Source organism: Morus notabilis, unplaced genomic scaffold (assembly GCF_000414095.1).
Source record: "Morus notabilis unplaced genomic scaffold, ASM41409v2 Scaffold1861, whole genome shotgun sequence".
NCBI lineage: Eukaryota > Viridiplantae > Streptophyta > Magnoliopsida > Rosales > Moraceae > Morus > Morus notabilis.
Window position 1 is genome coordinate 193,470 of NW_010362736.1, and position 15,238 is coordinate 208,707.

Consider the following 15,238-nt stretch of genomic DNA (forward strand, 5'->3'; position numbering starts at 1 on the left):
CGCATATCTCGAGATATTAAGTTGGGCTCGGTCCACGTATTAGGTGATTGGGCTATGTGGGCTGAGTGAAGTGCCAAGCCCACTACACCTCTAGCAGGATTGACCTTATATAATTGAGACATAAGAGATCAGTAATATTTTAAAACTTTTTCATATTTAAACTTTTCTATTTAAACTTTGCGCGTAAAGAACCCTTTCCAAAAATGAATTAATTTCATAAATGATAACTAAACTACGTATCATAGTTCAACATATCTTTGAACTTTGAAAAGGGTACACCTTGAACTATTACAAAATGGTTCAAAACACCGTTTCTGTCTATTATACTCACAAAATAATGATGTTGCACCACTTATAATTTCGTAAATATTCAATGAATTAGTGATTTTAAGTCAACTTATTAAGTCCTCATTTATTTCACTAGTTTAGCTTAGTTCAACTCATTTTAAACAGTGAGCACAGTTTAAACTCATATTTGGTAAGCATATAGTCCGAATTATATTTCACATTTAAACTGAGTTAAACTATCCAACTTAGAGTTTAGCCTCCCCCTAAGTTCAATTGTTCAAACTATTTTTAAACAGTGAAAAGTTTTCATTTTCTATGCTTTTCACACCTACCAAACACAAATTTGAATTTTATTCCCTATTCAGATTAAAATTTTAACTGCACATCCAAATGGTAATTTGAACTACAATTTAAACCACATAATTTAAATTTTTTGTTCAAATAAAAAAAATTTAAATCAACAAAATTTGAACCAGCGAACCAAACGGGAGCTAAGATCATCAACCGTTTTCTCAAAAATACTTGTCATCTAGGTAGCCCTATAGAACCACACACTAATTCTTATTTTTAATTATGTGATGCTTTGTGTAAATTTTTTCTTAAAAGAATGAGATATCCCTTGCGAGCTTCAATATTGATGCTTCAAATTAACTACGATTAACTTATGAGTAATTGGAAAAACTAAATCAAAATAGAGGACGGTTAACTACCTGCTGATTTATTGCACAGCTTTGGCCATATATATTAAGTAATGAAAAGTAGTCAACAATTAATATACATTAATGAATAACGCTATAAGTGCCCGAAATATTATCCCAATCTTTCACACTTATAAAAAAAAAAAAAAAAAAAAATTGTACATAAGAATACTATGGGGTAGATGATAACTTATAAATTATCAATTATCAATTATCAAATTTCTAAAGACTTCTAACAAATCATAGATCATGTAATTAAGCAAATATTAAAAGATTATGACAAGAATTGTGACCTGAATATAATTTATATAAATGTATAACACACTACGTTTATAAGTAGTCATAAAAATACTGTGTTTTGATAAATTGATGCATATATAGCTACATAAATGTAGAACTCATATAAGACAGAATACGTACTCAAGTAATTTTATGGAAATTAAAATAAAAAAAGAAGAAGGTTTCATGCATGCATGCAGATGCATGCGAAGTCGTATAATGTCGAGGAAAAATTTAGAGAAGAAGAGTTTTATAATAAAAAATTAATTAAAAAGGAAAAAGAAAATCATGCATATCTGTAAACCGTGTGTGTGTGTGTGTGTGTGAAATGCTCTCTCTTCTAATTTTTCTTTTTATCTCTCTTCCCATTTCTGCCAAGTCTAAGATCACAATAAATTTAAATGAAAAATTAATTTGAAGCTTTAGCTACTCATTAAAAACAAGCTGTTTTACGTATCTCCTTTCCTCAAATGACTGCTTACCCTTTTTTTTTTTTCTCTCTTTTTTGATCTTTTCAAGACTGTTTGCATATTTATAAGCTGATCACATATTATATATAAAATATAGGTAGCTAGGTTTCCTGATCATCACCACCACCAACCATCTTTCTATTCATTATCTATAATTTCCAATTCATGAAGTTTATAACGAACCAGTCAAGGAACGTAAAATATGTAGAACAAAAAAGGGGCAGAAAGATTTATGGAAAAAGTACAAAGAAAAATTAAGAAAATTCGAAGATATTCATATTGCTCCTCCCTGCCAACCTGGTCTGCCTAGTGTGAACTCCAAGCTTGGGTTTTTGCCTTCAAAATTGTTGTTTCCTATATAGCTCTTTACTCGAGTACTTGAATCGCATTCCTGTTATAAGAAATTTCATTATTAACGTACGTTATGGCCAATCGACCCTCCTACTAAATTATTATACACACACACAGATATATATATATATATATATATATGCGCTCAAGTACCAATCCATATATATATACACACACGCATGGCATATGATCGTCCATATGTACATGTAAAAAATAAATAAATTAAAACAATTTTTAGCACTTGATTGCCTGAACTTTTCGTGCTTTGAAAATTGTCGTTTGAACTTCTAATTTATGCAATTAATCATGAATTTGTCAAACTGTTGCATTGTGGTTCAAACTAATAATACCAGTTAAATTGATGATGGAAAGAAAAGACTGATTATTAAAATTAAAAGTCAGGCGGGTAATTAAAGCACGAAAAGCTCATGGGATAAAGTGAAAAAGGAAAAAAAAAAAAAAAAAAAAAAAAAAAAAAAAAACATAAGGCACATATGAGTGTATTATATCACCAATTTAACTAGCTTTACCAATTTCGGCCACATTCTAACTGTTAATAAGTTTACGTACGGGATAGTTTGCAAAAGCATGAAGAAATTAGGAGGATGAAACCCTAAATAAAATTAGATAATTTAAAGAGTTTTATCTCAGGTATTTAGTTTGCTAATGCTAGTTGTCATCTCTCTTAATTTATATAAAAAAGATCTTCAGTATTTGGTGGCTTCGTATTATTGTTTCTAGAAAAGAAACATGTATTTATTATCTAAAAAACCAGAAGATTAGGATATTAGATGACCCACACATTTTGTACTTGTAATGTATTTTTCTGGACAAGACATTAGTTTGTCCCTTCTATACTTCTCATTAATAACTAAAAAAATTAATTCTCTTATCTGAACATTCCACAGCTGTTCAAATGAGAAGATTGTTCAAATTTGTATAGTGCATATTATTGGATTGTATACGACTCTAGACGTCTCCTTTTGTATTATATTATACTTTGAATATTATGTGACTAAAAAAAGGAAAAAAAAAATGCTGATACCTGAATTTGCTGCGATAGTACAGAAGATTGTAACGGAAGCGCATCTATGTCTCTGGAGTTATTCTGCGGCCACACCTCTCTACTGCTGCATTTAATTCAGGAAGAAAACATTAAAATGTTGTAAGTTATTGGCTTTTTTTTTTTTGAGGTTCTTTTATATTGGCTAATTGATGCATTCATCTTTATTTATTTTTTCTTGCTTTCTTAATGGCGTGATTATGCTTCATATCGTGCAATGATGAAAATTAGAAGTTCCAATTGATTTAACTTGTAAACATGATAAAGGATAATTGACATAATAAATGAGCCGAATATCTATAGTTATTGTACAAATATACCATGCATGTATGCATACCGAATAATTTCTGGTGTATTATCAATCACATAATCCGAGAAAATAGGCATCTAATGAGAACAAAAAAGGAAAAACAAAAAGAAAGAACAAAGATTAATATACTTTATTGGCAATGGTATCAAGAGATCAATCATTGTAACCCTAGTTGTTTCGCATTCGAAGTTGATAACTTGAGTTAAAAAATGAATTTATTTGAGAGAAAACACTATATCAGAAAAAATGAAATTTGAATTTTTATGAGAGAAAATACTGTAGCAAAAACTTAAATTATAATTTAAACTAGCAAAATAAACAAGGCCTATAACTTTAATAGTCATAAAAACTAACGCCTCGTTGCATATACATACACACGCACACATCTTTATATATATATATATATATATATATTGACAAGAAGCAGCAATTAACACATAGAGAAACTTGGACAATATCCTAAGTAAGTTGTCACTACGTAAATGAACAGGATATTGTATTCTATCTGTTTTTACCCTATCGGTTTTTCCTCTCATATTAGCAACTTTTGGTTAATTAGATCTTTCGAATCAATGATATAGGCATTGAATATAAACTTACAAATACTGCATGGCTAACTTTTTATAGTGCATGCTATGTCTATAGAAAGAGAAGTTTTATGTTCCATCTGATGCTACAAGAGGTCTTGTTAATTTATACAAAATAAATAAATTAGAAGAAGAAGAAAAATATTTCTAGCGGTCCAGTAGAAAGAAGAAAAGTAGGTTGTTAATCATGGAAACAAGATGCTCAAGAAAATCACGGACAAAACTTGCATATAAAGTTTGAACTTTAGACAATGTTTTTCTCCTTCTGCCACAATTATATAAGAAAAAAGTTTATTAGTATCGGTGGTTGATCCTTAAAGACGACTGCGGGCGTTTCTTCACAGTCTCATCATATATACTATATCTTTAATAGGCATATATGATATATTATATATAGAATACCATATATGTTTTGATATATCTGTATATATACACTAACTTATACATAATTGTACGCCTTTAGAGAAAAACATATGTATGTTTGCGCTCGTTGTATATACGTTCCGTGCATGCATGCACCAATTTTTATATTCGATATATAACGACACATGATTACATTTACATCCGAGAGAGAGAGAGAGAGAGAGAGAGAGAAATATAACATTTATCATCTAAAGAAAGGAATTTGTGTGTGTGTGTTGCGGTATATGTCTACATACATGAGAGCGCGCGTACACATTGTTTTAATTTACGACATCTACATATACAGTTTACTTAACTGATATTAATCATTAAAGTTGATAGATAGAGTTTCTGTATTACTAAGGCCTGTTCAGTTCGTTAATTCGAGTTGAAATGTGATGTTATATGAGAGCTTTTTACTGTAGTAAAAAAGTTAGATGTGACTGTTTCTGAGAGATTTTTACTGTAACAAAACTCGAATTCTAAATTCGAATCAGCGAAATAAACGGGACCTAATATTATTCTTCTTTTGTCAGAGTAGCGTATCCTGTACATATATAATCACGGGTCCTATCACAATTTTTTTTTTTTTTTAAAGTCACGGGTTTCATAATACTGTACTACTTGTATACGATGGACTCCTTAAGCAGGATTTTAACCAACCAACATTAAAAAAAAAAAAAAAATTCTGACGTCAAAAGATTATATAAATGACTTAAATTCAAGCTTCATAAGGTTTGTGGAGCAAGATTTGGTTTTGGTTTGGAAGAAATTCAAGAGAGTATCGTATTAAGGCTGTTTAAGGTTGGTTAGCTTGTTAATTTATAAGGGTTAATGTCTCCGATTGAATACAGTTGAATATAGAAATTAAGCATGTTTGTCTAAAAAAAAATAATAATAAGAAGATCATTATTGTCATATATAAGTTCTGAGAACGTCTCTGACAACGATAAAGATGAAACTTTAGGTTATATAGTTAATATTTTTTCATTCAAACGATCATATGACATTTTGTAATATAGATAGGAACAATGGGACGAACTTAATTAGACTTGATCAAACTAAGGTTTTCAGAGGCTAGCTATAAAAAGGAGTGTAAGAGCTCATATGACATTTTGTAATATAGATAGGAACAATGGGACGAACTTAATTAGACGTGATCAAACTAAGGTTTTCAGAGGCTAGCTATAAAAAGGAGTGTAAGAGCCATGACTCAAAGGGGGTGGTTGAGAAGAGATCAAGGGTAACTAAAGAGATCGTCATGAAATTATTACTTCTTTTTTACTCATGTTTTATACAAGTAAAATAAAAAGAAGTAAAAGCTCAAGTCGTTAAGTATTATAGTTTAGATTTAAAAAAAATAGAAGAGCTTTTACAGACATAGACGAGATTTTCTTTTTGTGTTAAAACGGTAAAATATAATCTTCAAAAACAAAAGTAGAACACTAAAAACATTTTCTCTAAATAATTTTGTGTGTTTTTATGAAAGCTCTTTCAAGAAAAGCTACGCATGTGAGTTTGACTCTCCGATATTGCATCCAAACACTTCTCAAGCCGTTTTTGAGCTCAAAAAGGCAAAAACTAGCTCACTAAAAGCTCTAAGAAAAATTAAACAAATGACATTGTAAGTAGTTGTATTCTTGCTGCATGGTATCATGGGCGTAGAGTTTTAAGGCAAACCACAACTAAAATCTCTGGTGTTTTTCTCAGTTTATATTTTCGTCTATATACTATTGTTTAGAATCGGATTGATCTTTTTTCTATCGGCCAGTTTTTCTGCATCAACTAACTCGAATATTGAAGAAAATTTTGGATTTAACAAAACTACTTCTAAAATGATCTAGTTTGCTCCAACAAATTAATTATTGTTAGTAATTCATATTTTGTTCTCATGCATAGTTTTCTTGGAGAAACATAGTTACAATTTTGGTAATTTTATTTTATTTTATTTTAAGGAGAGCAGTTTTTAGTTTTAGCAACCAAATAATTTTAGTTGGAAATCTAGATAAACATAAGGGTCTGAATTAATAGGTTTTTAAATGTTTTATTGTAGACTAATGCAGTTTAAGAATCCCAAATGAAGATTGACATACACTCGACGCCCCATCCTATATCAAACCTCCTACTCAAATATTTTTTGTTTTTTAAGTACATGTTGACGGATATATATTTACTTTTCTTTCTTTCTCTTTTAACGAATCACTTATCATTAATTATATGGAAAACATTTCAAACTTGACAATAACATCCTTTTTTTTTTGAGTTACTGTAACCAATTAGCTCTAAGTATAACAGATCTTTTTGTTAATCCACTTAGTAGGATCAAATCTCAACTCAACTTCATGTAATTTTTTTATTAAAAAAATATCTTTGTCGTTTATGATATTCTTCACTAAAGTACTAGATGATTCCATGTCCAATATACTTACTAGAAAATTGACTGTCAAGTTAATCAGTCCAATATCTTTTAGCTCTGATAAAAAGCTGGAAAGTAGCTGTAATCAATACATATATAGCAAATATTTTGTTTCCTATTTAGTACCAAAAATAAAGCTTGATTTTAGTATCTTAGATTTAGTATATAATAAGAAGATTAATGGTGGTGGTGGAAAGAAGAAACAAATCAGACAAAAACCGAATGACATTTAGATGGAAGCTGGTACCAAACAGCGTAGACTACTTTATATATATATATATATATATATATAACATTTATAAATATTTAATTATAGTACGTAGGAACATTTAAAGGAGAGGGTCAGCGCACTTAAATCAAGGAAGAAAACTTTTTGGTCATATGTGCAAATGCAATCTCCTCGTGGATAGAATAAGAACCAGAGTTTTATATTGTGACAACAACACAATTAATTAAAAAATAGTATTAAGATGCAAACAAAAACTCAAAGTAGAAATTTTAAAAGAGGAAAAAGTGAAGAAGCAGTTGGCTACTTTCTCTGTGGTTTGGTTATCTTGTGTTTGTTGCTTTTCTATATTAAAATAACCCCCATCAATCAAAGCAATACACATCCAAATCAGCAGAAAGAAAGGAGGGCGCCAAAAAAAAAAAAAAAAGAAAGAAAAAAAGAGAAACAATCTTTGAGAACAAAAGAATATTAAAGAAAAGAAGAGACCAATTAGAAAAAATTTAAAAGCAAAAGCTGCAGCCGGCAACACTTTTATTATTCTTGAAGAAATTATGGACGTCGTGGGATTGCATTTAGTTTTCTAATTATAAGCAATCAAAGCAAATAATAAGTTAATAAGAGAACCATATGCAAAAAAAAAAAAAAAAAGCAAATTAATTAGGCGTATGGGCATAGCATCTTATCATGATAATTAATATATAATATAGCAATACTCTAAATTATTAATGTTGTCGATGAACATGAATTAATTCAGAGAGAAAGAGAGGTAATAATTAAGGAGATTAATGATATTCTCCGTACCTTGAGGAATTACTCCAGAGACTGGCTGATTTATAGTCGACATTATCTGATTGGATAGACCGATCAGACGGTCCCTTTTGCTCCGGGAACTGATGAGTAAGTAGGCCACCAGTACCATCAGAGCCGCTAATCCCCATCTGTGACATTTCATCCTCTCCAGATCCATCTGATTGCCCTAATTCTAACATTTGACAATCCAAAATCAAGTATATATTATTACTCCAATATAATATAATATCCACAGTACGACATTTATGCATGTGTATATGGAATATATTTAATATGTAACACATTGATGGTGGATGCATGTGGGTGTTGTTTACTTCAGGACGTTTTATGTAGATCTAGTACCTATATATAATGTATCATGTACATATTTGTACGTGTACTATATACGTATAGTTGTATATACATATATGCATTAGTTGTACACATTGTTTAATAAATGGGAGTGGCGTACGTGCGGTTAAAAAAATTGGGGAAAAAACAATATAGGAGGGTGTATATAATGCATGTGTATATATATATATATGTATGTATGTATATAGGAGAGGGGGTAATAAGTTAAGGCTGATAAAAAGAAAAGCTGAGGAGGTTTAGCAATACGAATTACCTGAGGAGGCTGCAGGCTTGTCAGTGGTCTTAACAGTTCGATACATCTGCAAAGTCATTGCAAAACACATTTACTCAAACATTATTCTTATTATTATTATTATTATTATTATTCATTATCTCAGCTCCAACGCAACAAAACAAACTTTAAGTCAAAACATTCATTTTGGAACTACTCATGACCTATATACAATATACAGGTTTAGTTCATTTTATCGATTTAAATTTTTAATTTTAATTTTATTACAGTTAAAAACTCTAATAAAGAGTAACATTTAACTTTTTTTACTACAGTAAAAAATTCTCACATAAAATCACATCTCAGTTTAAATTTAAAACTCGACTTAACAAACTGAATAAAGTCATAATATATTTCATATATCTAGATATATATATATATACACACACACGATCTAATATAATGTATGTACAAACCAACAATAACCCATCTAGTGTATAATATTGTTTTTTATGGAGTGATCTATCTCTCTTTCTTTCTACTGTCTTTGGCTTGGTCATTAATCACGAGGTCGATGCTTTGGTAATAATGCAGTACTAATGAAATCTGTATTATTGAAAAATGATTACCACTTTTGTCTGTTATCATGATCTACGAAAATATTCATGGTTTTCTTATTTCTCTCTCTCTCTCTCTGAAAGCAGAAGCTGCAGTGTGTCTGGTCGGGCTGGTCTGGTCCCAGAAGTTACAGCTGCAGAGCTAGAGACTCATCCATCGCTCGCTATATACGATCGATCCAATCTTTAAATTCATTCATTCACTAACTCACTTCTTCCATTGACAACCGTGCCCTCCTCTTGTGTGGTTGCAGACCAACACCGACCCACCCACATGAGGGAGAGAGAGAAAGAGAGAAATCTAGAGAGAGAATAGTTTTGATTTTGATTTTGATTTTGGTTTTGGTTTTACACACTACTTTTATTTCTGTCCATTTTATTTTACCTGCAAATGGCTCTTGACATGGGCTAGTGTGAGATCCTTCACATCCATCAGCTCAAGAACTGACTTTGGTGTAGCTCCTGCTTAAAACCCAAACTTCAAAAAATCAAAACTAAATAAAAAAAATGAAGAAAAAAAATTAATTAAAAGCAAAAGAATTCATAACTAGTAATTAGTACTACTTCGGATCTTACTTTCATGGCCTCCAAGAAGCTCAACGGCGTGAACGAATCGAGCGTGGAGAGTGCTCGTCCACCGCATTCTCGGCGCTCGCATGCTCCGCTTCGTCGGAAGCTTGGGCAAAAACCTAGCTCTTGAGGAATTAGCCTCATGATGATGATGATGATGAGGCTGTCCGTACTGATGGTGAAGATGGTGCAATTGGGTCGATTTGAAGGCTTCCGCCGCCGCTGCCAGCCCGTTGAACCTCGCCGCGGCCGCCACACGGTACGCGGAGCCGTTTGAGGAGCCGAGGATTGACATCGGATCCAACGCTCCTCCTCCACCGAGACCATACGGCGACGATGCGGAGGGTAATACTGGTGATGATGGGGACAAATTAGGCATTTGGTATAAGCACAACTTGGGATCCTTATTTATAACCTGATGAGTATGATGATGAAGATCTCTCCCGTTTTCCGCGGAGAGGAAGGGAAATGAACGGTTGTGACTGTAAACCGGGATCCCCTTGATGGGCCGAAAAGGGTCCGATGATGCCGACGCCACGTCGATGCCGCCGCCGCCTCGATTTATGTGGCGCATATGACTATGATTGTGAAGCTGGTAATTAGTATAAGGGTTTTGCGGTACTTGGGGCTCTCCAGCTCCGTTGGTACCGAAGCTTAATCTTCCTAAAGAGAGCTCCGTGTGCGCTTTCAAATTCTTGTTGTTGTTGCTGTTGCTGCTATAATCCGCATCAGCCGCCGCCGTCGGGCGACGGCCCAAGAGATCGAACCTCGCAGTATCGCCGGCCGCTTCGCAGATAGGCGAAGCGGAAGAGGAGGAAGAAGAAGAAGAGGAAGAAGTGTTGTTGGGTGGACTTATGTGGAGAGAGAGATCAGGAAGCTGCTGTACTGCTGTTGAGGCTGAAGAAGCTGCTGCTGCTGAAGCTGGCTCAATGAAAATCCCTTCCAAGGGCATTTTTTTCTTTTTCTTCCTCGGTATACAAATTGTTGAGGGCTAAGGCTATAGCTAATAGTACTACTCCTGGTTTTAAAAATTTCAATTACAGCTTGATCAGGTTGAAGAAAAAAGTGAAGAAGAAAGAAAGAGAGAAACTGAGATTAAAGAAGTGGGTTACCCTCTCTTTTCTCTTTTTTTTTTTTTTTTTCCTTTTCTTTTCTCTTAAAGATAGTTGAGTAGAATTTTTGGTTTCTCTTTTCAAAAGGATATATATATATATATATATATATATATGTGTGTGTGTGTGTGTGTGGAAAGTTATATATGAGTTATTATAGGATGATTTAAAGAGAACTGAGAAGGGCAAATTAGGAGATAACTGAGAGAAAAGAAAAGAGGCTGGATTAAAGTTAAAGATAGAATAAAAGTATGATGTATGTATATATGTCTAATATATCTAATCTATCTTTCTTCTGGAACAAACAGACATGCTCACGAGAGAGAAAGAAACAGAGGGAATAGAGGTAAATGGACAGACAGGGGATAATGGGAGAGGGATAGATGTATGTGGGTTATTGTTAAGCAGTGGAAGAAAGAAAGAAAAAAAAAAGAAGTCACAAAAAGTCAGGGAAAGCTAAGAAAAAGATAGAGAAAGAGAGATTAGAAAGAAGGGGATTTGGGTATAGCGTTCCTCCTCGAAAGTATATCTCGGAAAATGACACTAGAAGAAGAAGGAAGAAGAGCACAAGAGGTCATCTATCTAGTATATCTTTCTAATAATATATATATATATATATATATATATTTTAGTCAAAACCCATAAAAATGCACCAAAAAATATGGTCACTTTGGATTTCCCTTCCCCGGAGACGACGGGATAAAAAATGTTAGAGCGAGAAAGACACCCTCATGTGTGATTCCTTTTCCCCCACTCTCCTCGCTTCTCTCTCTTTCTTATTCTCTCTCTCTTTAATACTATTTCCCAGGTAAATAAATTTATTTATTTAATAATGGGTCTCAATTCCATATATGCTTATGTTGGCAGGCCAGTCTACGTATTGGAGGTACTTATAAAAAATTCCTTTTTCCCTCTTTTCAAATTCTCGCGAGATGTTGAATTTTGAAAGAATATTTTATCATATATTTCTTTCATGGGGTATGTTGTAGACCCCTAAGACCCATTGACCTCAAAGAGAAAGAGAGAAAAAAAAAAAAAAAAAAAAAAAAAACCCACAAAAAGGGTATTTTTTGTTTGCTTCCATATGTACAGATCGTAAACCCTAATTCCACTATATATTATTATTAGCTTCTAATTCTCCTTACATCCTCCCAAATATTCCCTTCTAATCTTTAACAACTTTGTCTGGCATCATGGGTTTTATTATGTCTTCCTCCACATGACCCCTCCACACTCCAAGCTACCACTACTAATTGCTTGCTTGATTTTCAAAACCCTAGGCTCAATCTCAATTATAATATTAATGTATACATATTTAAATATATATATGAGAGTTTTTTAAGTGGAATATCTCTATCGGTGATTCGATTTCTAACTATTAGAGCTGGTAAAAACATATCAAGTTAAAAAAAATATGCTGAATAGATAGTTTTTTATGCATATCTAACGGTTAAAAACATAGTCTTTTTGTTAGTTTATTTTTATACAGATCTAACGGTTAAAAACATGGTCTTTTTAGTTGTTCATTTTTCAGCCCTATTTGAGAATCTTCTTATATTTATTTGGGATTCTAATTAAATGTATTCTTATTGGAAACTAAACCCGCTAATTTTTTTCTTACAATACTTTCACCGAGATAACATAGTAGCTAGGTCTAGGAAAGAGGGAAGAAATTAACATTTAACACTAGTAGCACTATTTCATAATATAGGTGGTGTTTGGATGGTTCATTAAATGCAAAATTGGGTGTAGTAAATGCTGTTTGGTTTCACTACTTAGGAAAACGTTTTCTATTCGAATCCCCCGTTAATGAGGTGAGAGAGAGGGAAAGGGAAAAAAGAATAGAAAAGGGTAGAAGACGTTCAGTTGTGTATTGTTTTTGGTGCATTCCTTTTCCAACATGTACAGAAGAGAAAAGTATTCTTCAACTAAATGTTGTTTGGATAAATGTGGGAAGTATTGATATGTATTTCTCATTTCCTTTCTACTCTTGGGGTTTGTACCGATGACAATAACAACTCGTAAACGCCACTAATATCATCATCAACAACTTCTTCATATTAATTAATGAAGACCAATATAATTCAATTCCAAGTTCTCAATCTGATCATCACATACTAATTATGAGCATTACATCTAGGATTTCAAAGTACACTTTATCTAGCAAACTTTTTGTTGTTAAGATCGTTAATATGGCATTAAAGTTTTATATACATGTATGTATGCATGTAGATATGTATTTGTGTATGTATGTATGTATGTACAGAAGATCAGGACGTACATAAACACAAAGATATTGATGGAGGATTGAAGATGTCTATGATTCATTATTGGTCATGTTTTATAGGGGATATACACAAAGATGATGTACAAGTGAGTCATAGCATGTATTTATTTTGCTTTGACTAAAACAAAAGCTCATTGTTGGGCCTTTCCAGCCTAAAAAAGCTCGTCATTGGGCCTAGAGCTTTGTCTACTAATTAATTAATTTGCTTATCAGCTAATTGTGTGAATATAGTTGTCTTCTATATGTCATGACAGTACTCTAGTACTGCTTTCTCCACATATTGAGATTGAAGTAGTTAATTAATTACCAGGAACAGGAATAGAAAAACCCTGAAAGTTATGGAAGATATATTACTATTTACTACTGGCTAGGAGGCAAACTTTGCAGCTAATTAATAAGCATATGAATTTTCTGGGGATAAACGGTCAATAAATGGAGTTACTGGCCTCGTTTACTTCGCGGATTCGAGTTTTCAATTCGAGTTGAGACGTGACATTTTCTGAGAGTTTTTCACTGTAGTAAAAAAAAGTTAGATGTGACATTTTCTGAGAGCTTTTTACTGTAAAAACCTAAAACTGAAAACTCGAATCGGTGAAATGAACGAGGCCTATATAAGCATTGTGTTGATGAGAAAACCCGTACGGTTATGACTAAAGATATATACACATATATATATCGTCCATATATATATATATATATATATATATATAGAAGCAACAAATTTTCATCTTCCTGCCAAGTGTGAAAAGAACTTCACAACGATGGAGTACTAATGGCTCCACCAAAGTATTTGTGTGGTTTATAAGTTGCCATATAGGATGCAAATTTGGTTTAATTAGCTATAGCAACTTTGTATCGATAGTATTGTACGTATGCTATATAGCTCCTACTTGTCCCACGGTATGAATTTAGGAAGAGGTAATGTGTTGTTAAGGGAGTTGTTTTTGTTTTTATGGGTCTACAAACTGATTCTAAATTAATTGTTCTTAGAAGAGCTTTAACTATTCATAAAAGCATCGAAAAATCACCATATATAGCTTCTAAAACAAGCTCTTTCCAATAGACTTTAAAAATTATATCAAAGTTTAAGTAAGAAATTATAAATTTCGTTCTAATTGTTTTACTGTTTATTAGAAAATTTTAAAAATGTGGTTCCGAACACTTACTATAAAAACCACAATTTTGTTAAATCGTATTCTTTTACTAATTGAAAACAAAAGCGCTACCAAAGGGATACTAACTATTTTAGTCACCAACCAAATAGAAGTATCACTACTACTACTACAAAATAAATAATTAAATAAATAAATAAGGTTTCGCATTTTCATTGATAAAACGACGATATTTTTGGGGCATGAAAACCTGGTAGCTAATAGTTTTTCTCTAACGAAAATGTGGTGACATCGTTGGAAAAAAAAAATGACTTGTACTAATGATACGTGTTGTCGGTCAAACTGAACAACGTCACAAAATTAAAGTTATGAGTTTAATTGGTTGCATGGATTTTTGGCGATGATCAAATTTAAAACTTTGGTATCGATTAAAGAACATTTTATGGGAAAATACTGGCAACAATTTTTCTCAGGAAAGATTAATGTCGCAATCAATTATTCTTATAATAATTTTGAGTATTTGTTAACATTGTATTTTTAGGATATTTTTAGTGTTACAATTACATTTGTTTAGAAAGATATTAATAGATTAGCAACAAAAAAAGATAAATATTAATAATTAGTGTTATTGTAAGTTATGCTAACATTCACGTAAGTATACATTTGAGACAAAAAGTTTTAAATAATTATAACAATAATCAACGTTATTCTAATATTGAGAATTGAACAATAATGATATAAGTTTGAAATTGAAAGTCGTAACAATTGTTATACAAGTTGTCTCAAACATAAAGTAAAATATGTACAAACTAAGCTTAAGATTGTCTGGTCGAGTGGAATTGGCAATTTAGATAGAATATTGGGGCTTTGAGAAAGCCTTGTAGCAGGTTCAATCATGTCTTGTATTGTAAAAAAATATGTACGAAATAAATCATTTTTGTATTAAAGAGAGCCAAACAAGAGATCGCAAGCCACGAATTTTTTTGTGTGTGATTTTTTTTTTTTTCCTTTTGTTTTCTTCGTTTGCAATTTACTTACACCCCCATTCCTCGAAACTTTAACAATTGCTCTCTAA

The 15,238-nt window shown here is 32.0% G+C and overlaps 1 protein-coding gene across 2 annotated transcripts; it reads right to left on the reverse strand.

Annotated features, from left to right (window-relative positions):
• Positions 1 to 1,848: 1,848 nt before the first annotated feature.
• Positions 1,849 to 10,725, reverse strand: LOC21391197 (transcription repressor KAN1). Of its 2 annotated transcripts, none has more exons than XM_024168624.1 (6): positions 9,659 to 10,725; positions 9,468 to 9,544; positions 8,508 to 8,553; positions 7,895 to 8,075; positions 3,132 to 3,213; positions 1,849 to 2,126 (listed from the first exon to the last, which is right to left on the reverse strand). In XM_024168624.1, the coding sequence occupies exons 1-6, from the start codon at positions 10,602 to 10,604 to the stop codon at positions 2,010 to 2,012; spliced, it is 1,449 nt and encodes a 482-aa protein (XP_024024392.1). In that variant the 5' UTR covers positions 10,605 to 10,725; the 3' UTR covers positions 1,849 to 2,009. The 2 variants fall into 2 exon arrangements, with proteins under 2 accessions (XP_024024392.1, XP_010101071.1); XM_010102769.2 differs by having other exon boundaries at positions 3,132 to 3,216.
• Between the last annotated feature and the right edge of the window lie 4,513 nt (positions 10,726 to 15,238).